At 36.1% G+C, this 18,230-nt stretch overlaps 1 protein-coding gene across 1 annotated transcript in view; it reads right to left on the minus strand.

Annotated features, from left to right (window-relative positions):
* Positions 1 to 1,461: 1,461 nt before the first annotated feature.
* TBX20 (T-box transcription factor 20) overlaps positions 1,462 to 18,230 on the minus strand; it is a 51,127-nt gene continuing 34,358 nt past the window's right edge. Inside the window, exons 7-8 of the mRNA XM_065884003.1 lie at positions 4,303 to 4,415; positions 1,462 to 1,999 (exon numbers count right to left, since the gene is read on the minus strand). Coding sequence (XP_065740075.1) covers positions 1,659 to 1,999; positions 4,303 to 4,415 — 454 coding nt within the window. The 3' untranslated portion in view covers positions 1,462 to 1,658. The remainder of the gene's footprint in view (positions 2,000 to 4,302; positions 4,416 to 18,230) is intronic.

The raw sequence follows: 18,230 nt of genomic DNA on the forward strand, positions 1-18,230 counted from the left end.
AAGTATATTACATTTGACTTCCAAATACACCTCTACTCTCAGCAGCAAGATTTCCCATTTCTTTGAACACATTCAATACTTTTGTAGTCAGAATGAAGTAGAATGAATATTACATTAAAAATTAAGAATATTGGGGAGCTTTGTGAAGAAGACAGGTTAAATTCTATAGCTAGAATGCATTATATCTAAAATTGAAGGACTACAAATTTCATTAAACCTCTGTTATTAGAGAAATGAACTGTTGCAAAATGCCAAATGTACTACCCTGATTGTAAATGCTTAGATATATATGGCTCAAAAATAATACAGAAATTATATATAACTACAATATAGTTAATTACTATTATAAATATTAAAAGAAGGCTTAAGAAGATAGCAAGAGTTGAAAATAAAGTGGATAAATCCTTTAGATTTACTTATAAGCACTTCCAATGTTTCAGTCAGGGTGTCATTGAGTTAACATGCAATTTCATGCACCTAGAAAAATGGTAGAATTACTGAATGTAATACAGTGAGAAAAAAGGGCCAATCATATAGATGGACACATACCTATTCGTGACCAAAGGTTAAGTGGTGGCTATATGGGCATTTAGAATGGTCATTCATAAATCCTTGTCAGTCAGTGGCAGCAGCTAATCAAACAACAAAGCAGATTTACTGAAAATGAGAATTTGGCCTGGTGCATTTTAACATCCATAAAGTCTCCCAAAGCTGAAGTAAAAATGAAGGGAGCTTTGGTACCCACAGCAGAAAAATTCCTTTTAAAATAGGGCAACCATCTTTTTATTGTAGTGAAAGAAAGTCTCATGCGCCAAGGTGTAGAGACTTTAAAGTGTCCCTCAGTGAATAAATCAGCAGTGTATTTAGAATGCAGCCCAGAAAAATAAAACCTCAGTTTTATTCGTACATGGAAGATTTTTCCTACATAAATGGCAAGTAATTGCAAGAAAGAGAATTAGAAAGAAAGAAAAGACTGTGAAAAAGAACTTGTCAGGTACTGGCCCTTCAATATTACAGAAAGAACTTTGTGAAGTCATTACCACCTATTCATCCACAAATTAGGATGCATTAGCATTATCTCAGCTCCTTCCTCAGCAAACTAACACAAAGGAAAACTAAACATGCTTAAGCTACAGCACTACAAATACTTCTCTATTGGCTCTCATTTCTATAGGGAGAAATGGACTTCAGTTAGTCATTATGCATTATGGTATGTTATATAGTATTGCCTCTTTGAAGATTCTTTTAACCTGTGGAAAGTAGAAAGAAAACCTATACATGTTGACTTTATACATTACTGCATTGACACAGCATTTTTAACCACTAGGAATAATGCATCTTAAGATTCATCTGCCTTGTATTATTAAACTTTCTTGGTACATTGATATCCAATAGTTGCAGGACTTAGGCTGGCTAAGAACTTTACACTGATTCTCTCTCAAAGCCAAAAGATGTCCCCCACTACAGATGAATCCTGGTCCATGGTGCTTTCCCTCAGTGGTTGGTTTTATTGTGAGTCCAGCTCTCCTCTCTAATAGGTCCCATGTCTCCTGGAGAGCCCCGGCTCCAACACCCCACATCCCACCCACCCAACCCTGTCTTATATTTCCATACCCATTTGCACATTGTGGATCTGGATTCTCCTATTTTTAGAAGAGTCATACAAATGGCGTCATCACAGCAGAGGAATGGCGCAGTCCTTGGATAGCAGCATAGGGCCCCTGCTGAAAGTAGTGATGATACCGGGGCATGTGGAATGAGGGGAATGTCGGGCCACTCCCTTGCATGGAGCTGGCAATGGCCGATGGGGTTAGAGGCATCCCAAGTCGGCTATATGGTGGCAGAGAGCCCTGTATAGGGTGAGGAATGGGTGTCGCTATGGATGCTGTGCTGGTGCCAAGAGCAGTCAGGGACTGTGGGTGCTGAAATCCAGGAAAACTGGATGAAGATGATACCCAGGAACTGAGAGACAAATTATCAGATGTTGTAAAGGCTGATCCTGAAAGGAAAAAAAAGTCTCATTAGACTGGAAACTCTACTCCAGTGTGCAAATCAAGAATTACATTATCTGAACAAATACCGTATGCTAACACATATATATGGAATCTTAAAAAAAAAAAGGTTCTGGAGAACCTAGGGGCAGGACAGGAATAAAGACGCAGACGTAGAGAATGGACTTGAGGACACGGGGAGGGGGAAGGGTAAGCTGGGACGAAGTGAGAGAGTGGCATGGACATATATACGCTACCAAATGTAAAATAGACAGCTAGTAGGAAGTAGCCGCATGGCACAGGGAGATCAGCTCATGCTTTGTGACCACCTAGAGAGGTGGGATAGGGAGGGTGGGAGGGAGACACAAGAGGGAGGAGATATGGGGATATATGTATATGTAAAGCTGATTCACTTTGTTATACAGCAGAAACTAACACAACATTGTAAAGCAATTATACTCCAATAAAGATGTTAAAAAAAAAAGAATTACATTATCTGTAAGGGTCAATTTTATTTTTAAAATTATGTAATAGATCTATAATTTAAAAGAGAGACAGGTCAATCATGAGGCATATCTAGCTTTCCACACAAGAATATATCATTTATACCATATATGGAAAAGAGAATTTACTGACTTAATAGATGGCCTGCATACTCCCTGAGAGTGGCCAAAACACTAGCAACCTGCCTGAAGGTAATGACCTGATTCCCTTTAAAGGACTTCCAAATAGCTGATATCCATCCTAACCTCTGTAGCATCCCTATAAGTAAGGCTGGACAGACAAGCCTCAACAAAGCTACCTGGTTTCCAAAGCCAGTATGAAAACCCACAAGACTGTTTTTCTTTTTTTTCTTTAGCTTCTGTAACTCTTTTCTTTTGGAAATAATGAGAACATTTACTATGTTGATTACATTTAAGACAGATACACAAGATCCAAACACATTTTAATATGCCAGCTCTACTCAGCATAGCTGAGTTATGTGGAAACAATAAGCAGTGTCAAAAATAAAGCATAAATACTTAGAAATTACTCTAAAAAGAAATACATGATACTTATTTGAAATTTTTCACACGACTCTATTGAAATAGAGATGTAAGGAAAGATTTTAATAATTGGAGACACATGCCATATTTCTGGATGAAAAATAAAAATTTTTTAAAAGTCATTTATTCCCAAATTAATTTATTGGTTGAGTGTAAAGCCAATGAAATGCCAATGTTTTTTCCCTCTTCAACTCGATTCTCAAAATTATCAGGACAAATAATGACAGAATTTAAAATTTTTTAAAAATTATAACAAGGATAGCTTTTCCCTACCAGATATAAAAATATGTTATCATGTTATAAAAACAAAATAATGCATTTATGAAAATAGCATAGTACTGAGCAAGATGAGAAGCCACATCAATAGAAAAGAACAAATTGTCACAATACAAAATAAAATATATATGTATACTGTATCATATATTTAGTATATAATAATATACTAAGTAATAATGGTAATATACATCATTACAAACTATCAGGAATGACAGCTTAGCGTCCATAATATTTTATTAGATATTTGACAAGTTGCAAGAGTAAGTTTTTCTTATATCACAGTATCCAGAAGGTTAAACAAAATTTGACACTGAATTTTCCAGTTGTATAATTACTAGTAGCTCATCTGGACATAGCTATGAGGTATCATATGTTCTGACTGTTTATGCTATTCCATATCATGGACATAAAAATATGACAGAGGACTCTCCCCATGTGAACATCCCTGTGCCTGGGCACCCTCCTCTGGTTTCTTTGCTCTGGCCTCCCAGATGCAGAGGGCTCCTCTATGAACATCTGCAGCAAAGGAACTTTATAGTATTCCCCTACTCTCACCACCTGGGCCACCGTCTCTACACAATGTGTTCACTAGGAGAATCTTCTTTTTAAAAGTGTTTTCCATTCTAGTCATTGATCCTAATAAGATATTCCTGATATAAGTAAAACAGATATATTCCCTGATTTTCAGATTGTAAAACTGAGGTTGAGAAAGACTAAAGCTAAGTCCAAATAGCTCTTTGGTAGTAGATCACAGACAAATAACTCCTGGGCCCTGACTCAGAGGCTCAATGTCCTTTTACTGGAAAACAAACTACAGGAAGGCTTTAGGCAGCATAATCACTTAAGATGCAAAGACAAAATAATGATCAGCCTCAGGCTGTCCCTTCCTGAAGAGGCTACTGAAATACTCTGGGGCAGTCTCTTCCCTGAGGGCTAGAAGTCTCATCACCTCCCTGTCCAGCAGTTGCATAGCCCAGAAGCGGTCTTACCTCGATTTTGTGTTGTCTGAACCTCATCCCCCAGCACATCCTCTTCTCCTCCATAGGTACGGATGGGTGAGCGGGCATAGGAATGCTTTTGAATCAGGCTCTCCACACTTTCCCTAGATTAGAGAGTGACACATCCTGAGTAAACTAAAAAGCTAAGTACTCAGAGAAGGAGAGGAGTCTTAAAGATGATTTACCAGTCAGTAAAACCATTTTATCAGCCAAAAGACCACCACTTCAGTAAAGAATCCGCCTTCCAATGCAGGGGCCGCAGTTTCTATCCCTGGTCGTGGAACTAAGATCCCACATTCTAGGGCAACTAAGCCCACATGCCACAACTACTGAGCTCACTCACGCGTCTCAACTAGAGAGCCCGCGTGCCACAAACTACAGAGCCCATGCACCACAACTAGAGAAGAGAAAACCCACAGGCCACACGTTTCTAGTGTTCTAGAAAACTAGAGAGAAGCCCGAGCACTACAACGAAGAGCCCGCACATCGCAATTAAGACCCGACACAGCCCAATAAATAAATTAATTAATTTTAAAAATATTTTTAAAAAATACCAACACTTCAGGGAAAGATAACATTCAAAACATGTACGTTTATTTCATTGTAGATGCCTCAGAAACATGACCTCAGGCATATAAATACAAGAAACCTAACTGGACAGGATAAGGACAATTCCCTGAAATTCTACAAAATTAGGGTCAAAGGTGAACAAGGAGCTATAAAACCTGACCATAGGAATATGGAATTTAATGATGTGAAAAAATGACTGGTGAATTTACTACAAACAGCTGCAATCCTGTGACTTCATCAGCTAATGAATACAAAACAAATACTCACCTGATACGAACTGCACTGATTGAACATCTGATAAAATACTGGCCCAAAGTTCAGAATATCATTAGTCATAAAAAAGACTCAATGTTCACTAATAAACCTAGTAAGTGCATAGAGTATATGACAATATGGGTAGTATGGATAATGGCCACTTTGAGATTCTTGTTGCTTTAAGACTGAAAATTATGGAAAACCTATGAAGGACACATAAAGGGCCACTAGGGAATTTAAGCCCCCAAATAAATTGGTGCATTGTCTTTGTAGATGGTCTTTCTCTTGCAATATAGTCTAAAAACTAAAGAGTCTTGTTAACTTTAAAAACAAAAATTATTTTGGGATTTGCCAGTTCAACCTGCTGCCATTAAGAGAGAAAAACACCAGATAAGAGGTTTTTTTAAAAAATTAATTAATTAATTTTTTGGGCTGCATTGGGTCTTCATTGCTCTGCACAGGCTTTCTCTGGTTGCAGTGAACAGGGGCTACTCTTTGTTGTGGTACATGGGCTTCTCATTGCGGCGGCTTCTCTTGTTGCGGAGCACAGGCTGTAGGCACACAGGCTTCAGTAGTTGTTGCATGCGGCCTTCAGTAGTTGTGGTACACGGGCTCAGTAGTTGTGGCTCGCCAGCTCTAGAGCGCAGGCTCAGTAGTTGTGGCGCACAGGCTTAGTTGCTCCACGGCATGGGATCTTCCCAGACCAGGGCTTGAACCCGTGTCCCCTGCATTGGCAGGTGGATTCTTAACCACTGCACCACCTGGGAAGCCCCCAGCTAGAGTTTAGCCAAATGATTTCTTTGCCAAAAATGGAAGTTGGTAACAGGTTAGCTTATACAGTATACATCTCCAAGAATAGCTGTGGCCTAAAGACCAACACCAAATTAACCACCAAAGGACAAAAAAAGGATTTTTAAAAAGTGTGTTGAATAAAGGACAAACAGAACACCAAATTTCATCTTGAGAGGATAAGGAAAGCAAATAAAATGTCATAATAACTTTTCAAAATGTAATACTTGTCAACATTTCACAGAGATATACAGACTTTACCTGTGAAAAAATACTAATAGTGAATTTGGTGTTCTAGAAAGCTTGTATACTCACACAGATTAAAGCATTGTGTCATATAGCATGCAAATGAAGACTTAAAGGTATGCCTAAAAGAAAAATTAATTCTAACAACTATTCAAGTTATATCTTTACTCCTAAAGGTTTTAAAATAAGCATACAGTACCACCTCATGTAGCCAAAATCACTGGGATCAGGCAAAATCCAGATCCAGTGGATTAACATGTAGGTGTTTAAAAAAATGAGGCCATTCCATATTTATTGATATGGAATGATCACCAAGACATATTAAGTGAAAAAAGTTAAGTACAGAACAGGGTATAAAGTTTGCTACCATTTGTGAATTTAAAACAAGAAATATGTATGTTTGTATATGCACAATATTTCCAGAATATTCCAATTTCCAGAATAGGAAGCTGCCTAGAATAGGTTGTCTCTGTAGTGTGGAACTAGGGACCTACTGGAGCAATGATTCCCAAATTCGTCCCAAATACACTTGAGTTACCTAAAGATCTTAAAAAACAACAACTATATTGAGGTAAAATTAATGTACAGTAAGTGGCATATATTTAAATTGTACAGTTTGATTGATTTGGGCTTACGTGACCAGTGACACCACCACTACAAGTGAGATAATAAATGTATGTAACACCTCCAAAAGTTTCCTCATGCCCATCATGCTCCCTGGTCTCCACCCCAACATACTTTTCCAAGGAAAACACTAGTATGATTTCTGTTCCTACACATTAGTTTGTGTCTTCTAAAATTTTATAAAAATGAAATCATACCTTATGTGTATCTTTTTATCTGGCTCAGTTACTTTGAGATTCACATATTAATAGTTCATTCTTTCTTATTCTGAGTAGCATTCTATTGTATGGACATACTATAGTCTACCTGTTTATCTGCTGATGGACATTTGTGTTGTTTCTAGTTTTTAACTGTTACACATGACGCTGCTGCATATATTAATATGTATTTTTAAATATACATATGATTTCTATTCTTTTGGGAAAATGCCTAGGAGTGGAATGGCTGGATCGTATGGTCGGTATATGTGTAATTTTTTAAGAAACTGCCAACCTATTTTCCAAAGCAGTTGTATCATTTATTTTAGTATTCCCACTCAGCAGTGTATGAGAGTTCCATTCCTCCACATTCTCACCAACACTTGGTGTGATCAGTCTTTTTAATTGTAGCTATTCTAATACACAGGTACTAGTATGTCATCATAGTTTTAATTTGCGTTTCCGTAATGACTAAGATGTTGCTCATCTTTTTATGTGCTTACTTGCTTCTGTATATCAACTGTGGTAAAACTGTTCAAATATTTTGTTCATTTAAAAAATTAGGTTGTTTCCTTATTATTGAGTTTTGAGATTTCAATATATATTCGGGATGCTTGTCCTTATAGGATGTATGACTTGCAAATATTTTCTCCCAGGCTGTGGCTTGCCTTTTCATCTTTAACCGTGTCTTTTAAACAGCAGAAGTTTTTAATTTTTATAAAGTCCAATTTATTGTTTGCAATTTTATGGATGCTTTTGCTATACTATCCCAGAATCTTTACCTAAACCAGGACCATAAAAGTTTCTCTTGGGCTTCCCTGGTGGCGCAGTGGTTGAGAGTCCGCCTGCCGATGCAGGGGACACGGGTTTGTGCCCCGGTCTGGGAAGATCCCACATGCCACGGAGCGACTAGGCCCGTGAGCCATGGCCACTGAGCCTGCACGTCCGGAGCCTGTGCTCCGCAACGGGAAAAGCCACAACAGTGAGAGGCCCGTGTACCACAAAAAAAAAAAAAAAATGTTTCTCTTAATTTTTTTTTCTAGAAGTTCTTATAGTTTTAGGTTTCACATAATGATATATAATTTGCCTTGAGCTAATTTTGTATAAGCATGAGGTATGGATGGATGTTCATTTTTTGCTTATTGATAGCCAACTATTCCAGCACTATTCATTGAAGAGATGACCCCGTCTCCACTGAATTACCACTGCATCTTTGTCAAAAAAAATCTTCTTCCTCTTTTTGCCTTCTTTTAGGTTATATTTTATAATTCCATTTCATCTCCTTTGTTGGTTTGTTTATTATTTATAACTTTTGGTTTTTTAGTGGTTGATTTAGTGTTCACAGTAAATATCTTTAACACGTCACAATCTGCTTGGCAAGTGATAGTTACCACTTTAAGTATAAGACTCACAATAACATTACTTTTATTTCTCTCTTCTAACCTCTGTATCATTCTTGTCAGACATTTTACTTTTACAGAAACGCCACACTACACTGTTATTTTTTTGTCTAAACAGTGAATTATGTTTTAAAAGATTTGAATAATTTGAAAAAAATTGATCTACTTATTCTTGTAGTTACCATTCCCACTGTCCTTCATTCCTTTGCGTAGATCTAGGTTGACATCTGATATAATTCTCCTACCTGAAGGACTTCCTTTAACATATCTGTAGTGCAATTTTGTGTGTCTGAAAAAAGTCTTCATTTTGCTTTTTTTTTTTTTTTCTTTTTTGCAATACGTGGGCCTCTCACTGTTGTGACCTCTCCCGTTGCGGAGCACAGGCTCCGGATGCGCAGGCTCAGCGGCCATGGCTCACGGGCCCAGCCGCTCCGCGGCATGTGGGATCTTCCCGGACCGGGGCACGAACCCATGTCCCCTGCATCGGCAGGCGGACTCTCAACCACTGTGCCGCCAGGAAAGCCGCTTTTTTTTTTTTTTTTTTTTAACATTTTTGCTGGGTATAAATTTCTAGGTGAGCAGACTTTTTTCTTTCTGCACTTTTAGAAATGTTGCTCCACTGTCTCCTCAGTTACTTTGTTTCTGACAAGAAATCTGCTGTCATCCTTATCTTATCTACTATGTCTTTAATTCCCTGGTTGCTTTCAATATTTTCTACACTGGTTTTGAGCAATTTGATTATGATGTGCCTTGGTGTTACTTCTTAATGCTTCTTAAGCTTCAGTTTGTTGGCCCTCTTTGGATTGTGTTGTCATTAAATTTGGAAAATTTTTGAACATTATTTCTTCAAATATAATTCTTCCTTCATCTCCCCATCCACCTTTTAGGGGCTCCAGTTCTCCAGTTACACATATATTAGACTATATTAGTTATATATATTAGACTATATTATATTAGACTATATTATATTATTATTAGACTATATTAGTTTCCCCACAACTCACTGATACTCTTAATTTTTTAAAATTTAAAAAAATTTCTCTTTGCTCTCTGTTTTATTTTGGATAGTTTCTATTGCTGTGTCTTAAAGTTCTCTAATTATTTCATCTGCAACATCTAATCTGCCATTAGTCCCATCCAGTGTATCTTTCATTTTATACATTATAGTTTTCATCTTTAGAATTTTGACAACAAGGTCCTAATGTATAGCACAGGGAACTAGATTCAATATCCTGTGATAAACCATAATAGAATTTTGATTTGGATCACTTGGGCCTCTTCCGTGTCTCTACTTAATTTTTGGCTGTTTGGAATACAGTTATAATAACTGTTTTAATGTCTTTGTCTGCTAATTGTAATATCTGTGTCAGTTCTGGGTTATTTTCAATTGGTTAATTTATGGGTTATATTTTTCTACTTTGCATTTCTGGTAATTTTTAATTGGATGTCGACGTGAATTTTATCTTGGTGGTTGCTGGATATTTCTGTATTCTTATAAATATTCTTGAGCTTTGTTCTAGGATATAGTTAAGCTACTTGGAAATAAGTGATCGTTTGGGGTCTTGCTTTCAAGATGCGTTAGCTAGGACTGGAATACTGTTTAGTCTAGGACTAATTTTTTTCTCACTATTAAAGCAAAACCCGTCTGAGTATTCTATCAAATGCCCTGCAAATTGCAAGATTTTCCAGTCCATCTAGTTAGAACAGGCGTTATTTTTATCCCTGTATGGACACTAGGTACTGTTGCCTCCAGTCTTTTCAGGTGCTCCCCTCCCCGCAACCTCTGGTAGTTTCCTCACACATGTGCTGGTCAGCTCCCAGCTGAACACTCAAGAGGGACCCCCCTGTAGGACTTTGGCGTTCTCTTCTCCTGTGGTCTGTCCTGTGGATTCTCACTGTTTGCTCTCATTGAACTCTCAGCTCTGACTGCTCAACTCAGGGAGTCTGCCAGGCTCAGCCTATATTCTCCCTCCCTGTGCCATGGCCTAGATACTCTCTCAGACTGTAAGCTGGGTCCATCATAGGGCTCACCTCATTTGTTTCCCATCTTTCAGGGATTACTGTCTTTTTTTGCCTTGTGTCCAGTATCATTTAAAAAAGCATTGTTTCATATATTTTGTGTGTTTCTTAGTTATTTAAGGCAAGAGGTTATATTTGGTCCTTGTTGCTTTACCTTTACCTGAAGCAAAGTCTGTCCTGAGGCTCTTCTAAAAATTCCAAAACCAGGTCATACCCACAGATCAAGTAAATCGCAATCTATGGGGTGGGACACAGGCTTCAGTAATTGTAAAGCTTCCCAGGTGGTTCTAGTGTAGGAGAAGGTGTGTGATGGATACTTTTCTCCATATATGCCTCTATACCATTTGAACTTTGGACATGTTTATACAAAATTAATTACAAATCATAAACTATCATAAGAAATGGTAACCTACCAATGGACAAAAAGAGAAGAACTGCTGGTCTAACGCTGATACTTGGGGAACTTATAATGAATCGATAAAACTTGTCATTATCATGCTGATTTTTATATCAATATAGTAAATGCATTGGAGGCAATGTGGTATATTGGAAATTTCATGGGCTTTAAAGTCACTCATCAAATGGATGAATGGATAGATGAGTATATGGACCACCTAAAACCATTTTCACATTCTAGTTTTGTTACTTCCTTAACCTCTCTTCATCTGTAAATTGGGAAGTCATTCATTCATCCCCCCCAAAATTATTTAGCACCTTTTATGAACAAGGCACTATTCTAGGAATTATGGAGACAGCAGTAAGCAAAACGTAAAAATCCCTGCCTAATGGGAGAGAGGGCTGGGGGAGAAGGAGAAGATGATAAGAAAAATATGTAGAAAAGTGTGTAGCATATTAGATGATGATGATAGTGCTATGGAAAAATAAAAGTAAAGCAAATAATAGTGATAAGAACTATAACTATGAGAATTAAATGAGGTAAGGCATTTGAATTGCTCAAAAGTGGCACATAGGAGGTACGCAGTAAATATTAGTGCCCTATAAAAGTATATCTAAAGCAGGTAAAAATTCTATTCTCTTAGATTATATTTTTTTCCAGTTTATTTCACCCATATGAATAATCCTAATTCAGAATAACGTGATCCAAACAGGAGGATTTTTCTCAGTGATTGAATGTAAAAGTCAGCAGAAAACTTGAAAAGTACGTTATTTGCAGTTCTATTATAAAATTATACCTATCATAAAATATAACATTAAGCTTTAATGGGTCCATATCACCTGTTTAAAAGTGTAACCTATTTTTAAAGATCCCATGAACTTGTTGAATCCCTTGAGTTGGACTTGTTGACATGAAAATAGTTTATCATTTACTAAGAGGCACCAGTAAATGAAGAAATTAACAGAAAGGGTAACTTGGCATAACATGGACCCTAACTAATCAATTTGCTAACTGCCATATATTTTAAGTTTTATATGCCCACACTTTGGTAATGTTGGACCCCTGTAGCCTTAACAGCTGAGTCACTTACTCAAGGACTTAATTCACTGTAATATTAGAGCATGACTGTCTTTTTGGGTAACTTGGGTCATTAAGAAAAACGTCAATTGAGATGAGTAACCTTTAATAAAATGACAACTATTACATACAGTCAAGCTGATGTCCTTTTAGTCTAAGCCATGTGTCATACTGTTAATATTTAAAATGAACTTAGAAAAGAATTAGGTGGTTATTTTCACATGAGGAAAGAACTTGTTTCAGATACCCTAGAAAATATTTTCTCTTTGTAAAGTCATAAAGGAATGACCATCAATGAGCTGAAATTATGGATGGTGTATTTCTAAGGTGTATTCTGTTGCCCATCCTAGGCACATAGACTGCTCTATCCAAGCATTTGAGTTCAAAAGCAGAGTGTAGTATCTGCCTCTCTAAAAATGCCCTTATATAAAATCATTTAAACATTTTTCACATATACACAAGAAAAATTGTTTAAATAACACAATAAATCACTGCCTTGTGAAATATTTTGCTTTTCTATACAAAGTACATTACATTTATTTTGTCCTTGGAAGATCACTGGTATCATTACTTATTCTTGTCTCTAAAAGGGAGAAAAAAGGGATTTATTGAAGTGATTTATTTTTGTCAGGCCTGGAAGGGAACTGAAAGCAATGGCAGTTCTTATATAAAGGATGGCATAATTAAATTATTGCCTTTTAAGTGATTGAAAACAGTGGTGCAAATCAGGGCCGTCTCTTCGAAGATGTTATGAAGAATAGACAGCTCATGTTGTTTACTTTATGTCTAATCCCTGTTTCCAGCAGAATGAAAAGTGCAAAGAATTTATTTAGCCTGGAAGACTACTATGAGGATTTCTGGAATACTGTGCTCTAAAAAATAGGGGATGACTCACCTAATGGGTTAAGTGACTTATGTATTACAAGCTAGGACAGTACCTTGTAATGCTCAGTTCTGTTATATCCCAAAGCAAGAGACAATAGTTACTTTGGATTTTAATAGATAAGTAAAATGGGTACCATTATTGAAGGTTGGCCTTTCTAATATCTAACACTAAATTATTTTTCTAGGCAAAAAGCATACATCATTAGGTGTCTTTGAGAGATCTCTTCTGACTAATGTGTAACCATCAATTCCAAGACTAATATACATGTAAGAGACACAATCATAGCCAGAAGGTGGGCAAGATACAGGGTAGCTGCAATGATTATGTTGATTCTGCAAAAATGTTCAGAACTACTGGAAGTCATCTGAACTATTTGTTGAAACTCTAGATAAGCAAAACCAACATACTCTATCAGTATTGAACTGATTACCCTTCCTCTATCTTTGAAACTAGAGTACAAATTTCTTAATGATCAAAAAGCAAAACCTTCCCTTTTCCTTCACGTTCTCCTTTGCACCATTGCTTTACCCAATATATTCCTCTTTAAATGCACTTACTAGATGGATGGCAATCATGTGTTTGCATGACCACCGTTACCACTACACTGTTGGCCTTTGAACGAGGGAGAGAACAATGCTTTCTTTATCTAGGCAGTAGTTCTCAAACTTTAGTGTATTATAGACTGAGTGTTTGTGTACCCCAAATTCATGTTGAAATCTTAATCTCCAGTGTGATGATTTTAGGATGTGAGGCCTTTGGTAGACCATTAGGTTTTAAGTGTGGAGCCCTCATAAATGGGATTAGTACCCTTATAAGAGAAAGGAGAGCTTGCTTTAGCTTTCTGTTCTTCAGCCATGTGAGGACACAGTGAGAAGATAGCTATCTGTGAACCACAGGCAGGTCCTCACCAAAAACTGAATCTGCCAGCACCTTGATCTTAGACTCACCAGCTTCCAAAACTGTGAGAAATAAATGTCTGTTGTTTAAGCTACTCACAGTCTATGGCATTTTTGTTATAGCAGCCCAACAGACTAAGACAGTGTTCATCAGAATTACCTGGAGGGCTGGTCAAAACGCAGATTTTTGGACCCCACCCTAGAGTTTCTAATTTAGTAAGTCTGAAGTATGGCTCAAGAATATTATTTCTAGCGTGTTTCCAGGTAACGCTGATGCTACTGACCTGGAGGCCCCACTCGGAGAACCGCTGCCCTAGTGTAGTGGTTACTGGCACCTGCTTAGCTCGAATCCTAGCTCTGCCACTTGCCAGTTGTGTGCCTTTGGTCAAATTACTTCACTACTCTTTGTCTTAGTTTTCTCATCTGCAAAATGAGGGATATTAATATGACCTAGCTCTTAGGGTTATTATTAAGATTTAATGAGTTAAATACATTAGAGAGTTTATATTTGTACTTGGCATATAATAAGTGCTCAATAAATGTTTATAGGTAACAAAATTAAATCACTGTTATTATTGAGTATCAAAATCATGTGTTCCTAAAGCTGGTTACATAATCATAATCATTTTAGATGAAATTGAGACTTCCAGTTGCTATAACTTTCTATGCTTCATTTAAACCATCCTACAATATACATGTCAGAGAGAAAATTAAATAAAAAGTAAATATTATTTCAATTTACATTCTAACTTTCTCTCTTTCTAAATACAGACCCAGTAAAAAGCTGCATTCAGGGAGAAAATGACAGATCCATTAAAATCAAATCTAATTTACAGGAAACAAAATATTTAAAGTTGTCCGTGCTCATGAGTTTGCTCATGTTTACATCATATTTTACTAGTAGGCCTTTGTAAACAACTCCTTGTCACAATATTTTTCTAAAGATTTATGCAGATAATATTATAAATTACTGGAAGACAATATATCAATATTTGTTGCTTCCACAAAGTACTTAATAAATGAAAACTTTAGATAATACAATTGGAGTTGTATTATAAATCATTAATTTTAATTTGAGAACAGAAATATATTATGCAATACATTTTGGAAAAACAAAATAATCTTTTTAAAAGCTTTTAGATTTTAGCTTATTTTTATTTATGTGACTTAATCCTACTAATTTTTCTTTTCAATAGTAATACACATTTCTGGTTTTATATCATTATTAGCAACTTAAATAAGTAAACTGTACCACTGTGGAAAAAAAAAAAAACTAGTTTCTTAAGTCTAACTGCTGTGACTAGAACAAAGGTCTCATGCAAAGTACAGATTATTCAGCCTCTAAAAATAAACTTTAGTAAATTGTGAGGCAGGGAACAAATATTCTTTAGACACAGATAGAAAGAAAGACACAAGCAAGAAAAAAAGGAGGACAACTTATGACCGTAAGTCAGTTGTGAATAACTCTGCTGCTCTATCAAACCCGCTGATTTGTTTGAGACTGTTTTGTAATATAAATGTTTCCTCTTAGAAGCTGTGAATAAATGAGTAACATTTTAAATGCAGGAACATAGCTTGCTAGTTAAAAGAATTTTGTGGTAACTACTTATATAATTTGAAAAGAAAAATTTAGTTCTGTTGAAAGTCATCCCTTTCTGTGGTTGTTGTTGCCAGACTATTTTAATTTATTAAATTAATAGATTGTATTTAAAAGCAGACTTTAATCTGGTTACCAAACAAAATAACTTCCATTTTATGCATACAGTCTCTTATACTAACTCTGCCTTCATTGGAGATGATAAAAAGATGTTTCTTTACTAAGAAGCTGTGCGATCAGATTCCTTATCTGTGTCTGGGCTTTGCTTTCTCCTATAAAATGAGGGTGTGGTAGGGAAATGGTGGGCTGGATTAGATGATCTCTAAGATCAATTATGGCTCTAACAATTTATGAGTCTATAAATATATAAACAGAAGTAAAAATTAAAAAGAGTCATTTTGAAAAAGTCCAGTACTAGTTGCAAAGAACCCTGAGTTCTAACCCCAAATCTTCTACTAACTAATTGTGTGATCTGGCAGATCACTCTCTGGGCCCTACTTGCCTCATTGGTATAATGACAAAACTGGTTGGCTCCCCAAATCACTCCAGCCTTAGAGTAAATAAAGCAGAGACCATTGTTACTAGCTTTTGCCATTTGCTTTCTTTAGTATTTTTACTTTCGAATAGCCTGCCTCTCACTGGTGGTGGCTGCCTTTAACATCCAGGGTTTTTTGTTTGTTTTTTTTTAGCTGACTTCATTGAAATTATGTTTCACTTTTACTTTATTACAGACTCTGCATAATCTACTTTGTAAGAGTCTCCATAATACTCAAGTATAGTTGTATTTATGAAAGATTAAGGGAATTAGCAAACTAAGTTATGAGCCATAACCATTTCACTATTCACTAGGCTGTAGTTTAATCCATTTATTTTCTCAGGCAATACAATGCTCCCCCCTATATATATATATATATTCTTCTGCTTTGCATAAATCAGTTATACTGGTTTTCTTCTAAAGATAGAATATAAGGAGTGATATGTGAACTTATGTTGTCGGCTATTTGGGTAACAACTATTAGGTTGGACTAATCAGTTCATGACACGCATGACTTCTTCAGGAGCCCTGAATGTCAGAATTTTCTTTTTCCCAAAGCTAGCCAGAATGCTTAGAAGAAAGCCCAGATACCAGCAGCAGGTATCCTAAATAGGGGAAGGTGAAGATGAGGAGGAGAGATGAACTAAGTACACAAAAGTATACTGCAGAAAGTCTTATTCTGGACCACATTTTAAGAAAAAAAGTGACTAATATGTCCAGAATTCAAAGGTAGAGGAGGATTTTTTAAAGAAATGGCTCTACTATAGGACATCTGGAGAGAGCACTGAGCAGGACTTCCATTCAGCTTCCCACTGAGTCCACCAAAATGTTGCAAGTGCCAGCTGTCTGGATGGGACCCATGATGTAGAGAAGGAAAATCCACATAATCCTTACATTTCATTTCACCATGAATTTCCACTTCTCTGCCTCTAAGGTCATCAGCAGAGCTTCTGACAATTTAAAATTTATTCCGTTGGCAAGCTCACTAGAAGTTAGTGTAGGGAGGGTCTTGGATTGTACTCCAAGGACTCCTCATTCTAAGAAAGCATGAGGTACAAGAGGAACAAATGCATAATGTTTCAGAAGACTGATGCCACCTTTCTGTCCCTTCACATCATCTATGAGTGAAAGAAATAAGAAGGCAACGTGTCCAGATAATCCTCTGGGAACTGGGCATCCCCTTCTGCCCTTTGATCAAGGACAATAAGAACAAAGGAAAAAGAATGAAATCTTTTGATCATTCCAGAAAAAAGGCTGTCACTTATATGGGAAAGAATATTAGATTGTCATCAGAGTTTGACAGCCATAGTTTATTCCAGGAGACAGTGAAGTAACAACATATCCAAAATATGGCAGGAAAGAAAATGTGATGGAAGGATTGTGTATACCAAGTCCAACTGACTTTCACAAATGGAGGCCACAGACTGTCATGTTCATGCAAAAGACAAGGAATTTTGGTCCACTATAGCCTTTCTTGAGGAACCAAGTAGAAAATGAACTTCAGACAACCAAAACACTGGAGAGATACTGACATAAGATGCATCAGGGGCATTAAATATATATTTACTTATAGAACTAAGACTAAACCATGGTTATAAGAAAGGATACAGTATTCTCCGACAAGGTAGATGAGATACAGTTCTCAAAAATGGGGGGGAGAATGGGGAAAGAACATGGTAAGTAGAATAAAGTTGTTGATTATATATGTTTATTAACTGGGATTAAAAGGATGTTACTTCAAATCAGATGCTGAAAAAGAGGGAAAGTAGGGGGGAAGAAAAAAAGTTACTAGTTAATTTCAATATTGCTTCTAGGAGGGGACTTAAAGAAAATTAGAGGGAGAGTAGGAGTTCTTAACAGATATTAGTGTAAAGGAAAACAGAACGAGAGTATGAATCTTGCTAGTTACCAAAAAAAAGTATAAAAAAAAAGGTTGCTAATAAAATAGACCACATAGTAAAAGATTATTTATATAAAATACTTGTATATCTATTTAAATATAACAAAACAATATGCCACAACTGAGCCCATATTACTATATACATTACATGTATATTATATACTTACATAGTACAGATATATATATATGTAATAAAATACTAATGTACATTGTTACATAAAAAACAAGGTGAAAATGTAGAGTGTTAAAATTTAAGAAAAAGAAGCATATATAAACATGTATCTGCTTATATTAAAAAACATAATATATTATATTAAAAAACAAGGATAAACAATGCTTTTTCTTTTTCTTTAATGGTTACTGATAGAAGAGGGAAGAAATAGGATGGAGGAGATATAGAATTTTGACTATCTTTGAATAAGTCATGTTCTGTAGATTTGTCTTGAAACCATGTAAATCATGTATTAAATAACCATATAAGAAAATTATACTTTTTTAAATTCCAAAAAATAAAAAATACAATAAAACAAA

Source organism: Phocoena phocoena, chromosome 9 (assembly GCF_963924675.1).
Source record: "Phocoena phocoena chromosome 9, mPhoPho1.1, whole genome shotgun sequence".
Lineage (NCBI taxonomy): Eukaryota > Metazoa > Chordata > Mammalia > Artiodactyla > Phocoenidae > Phocoena > Phocoena phocoena.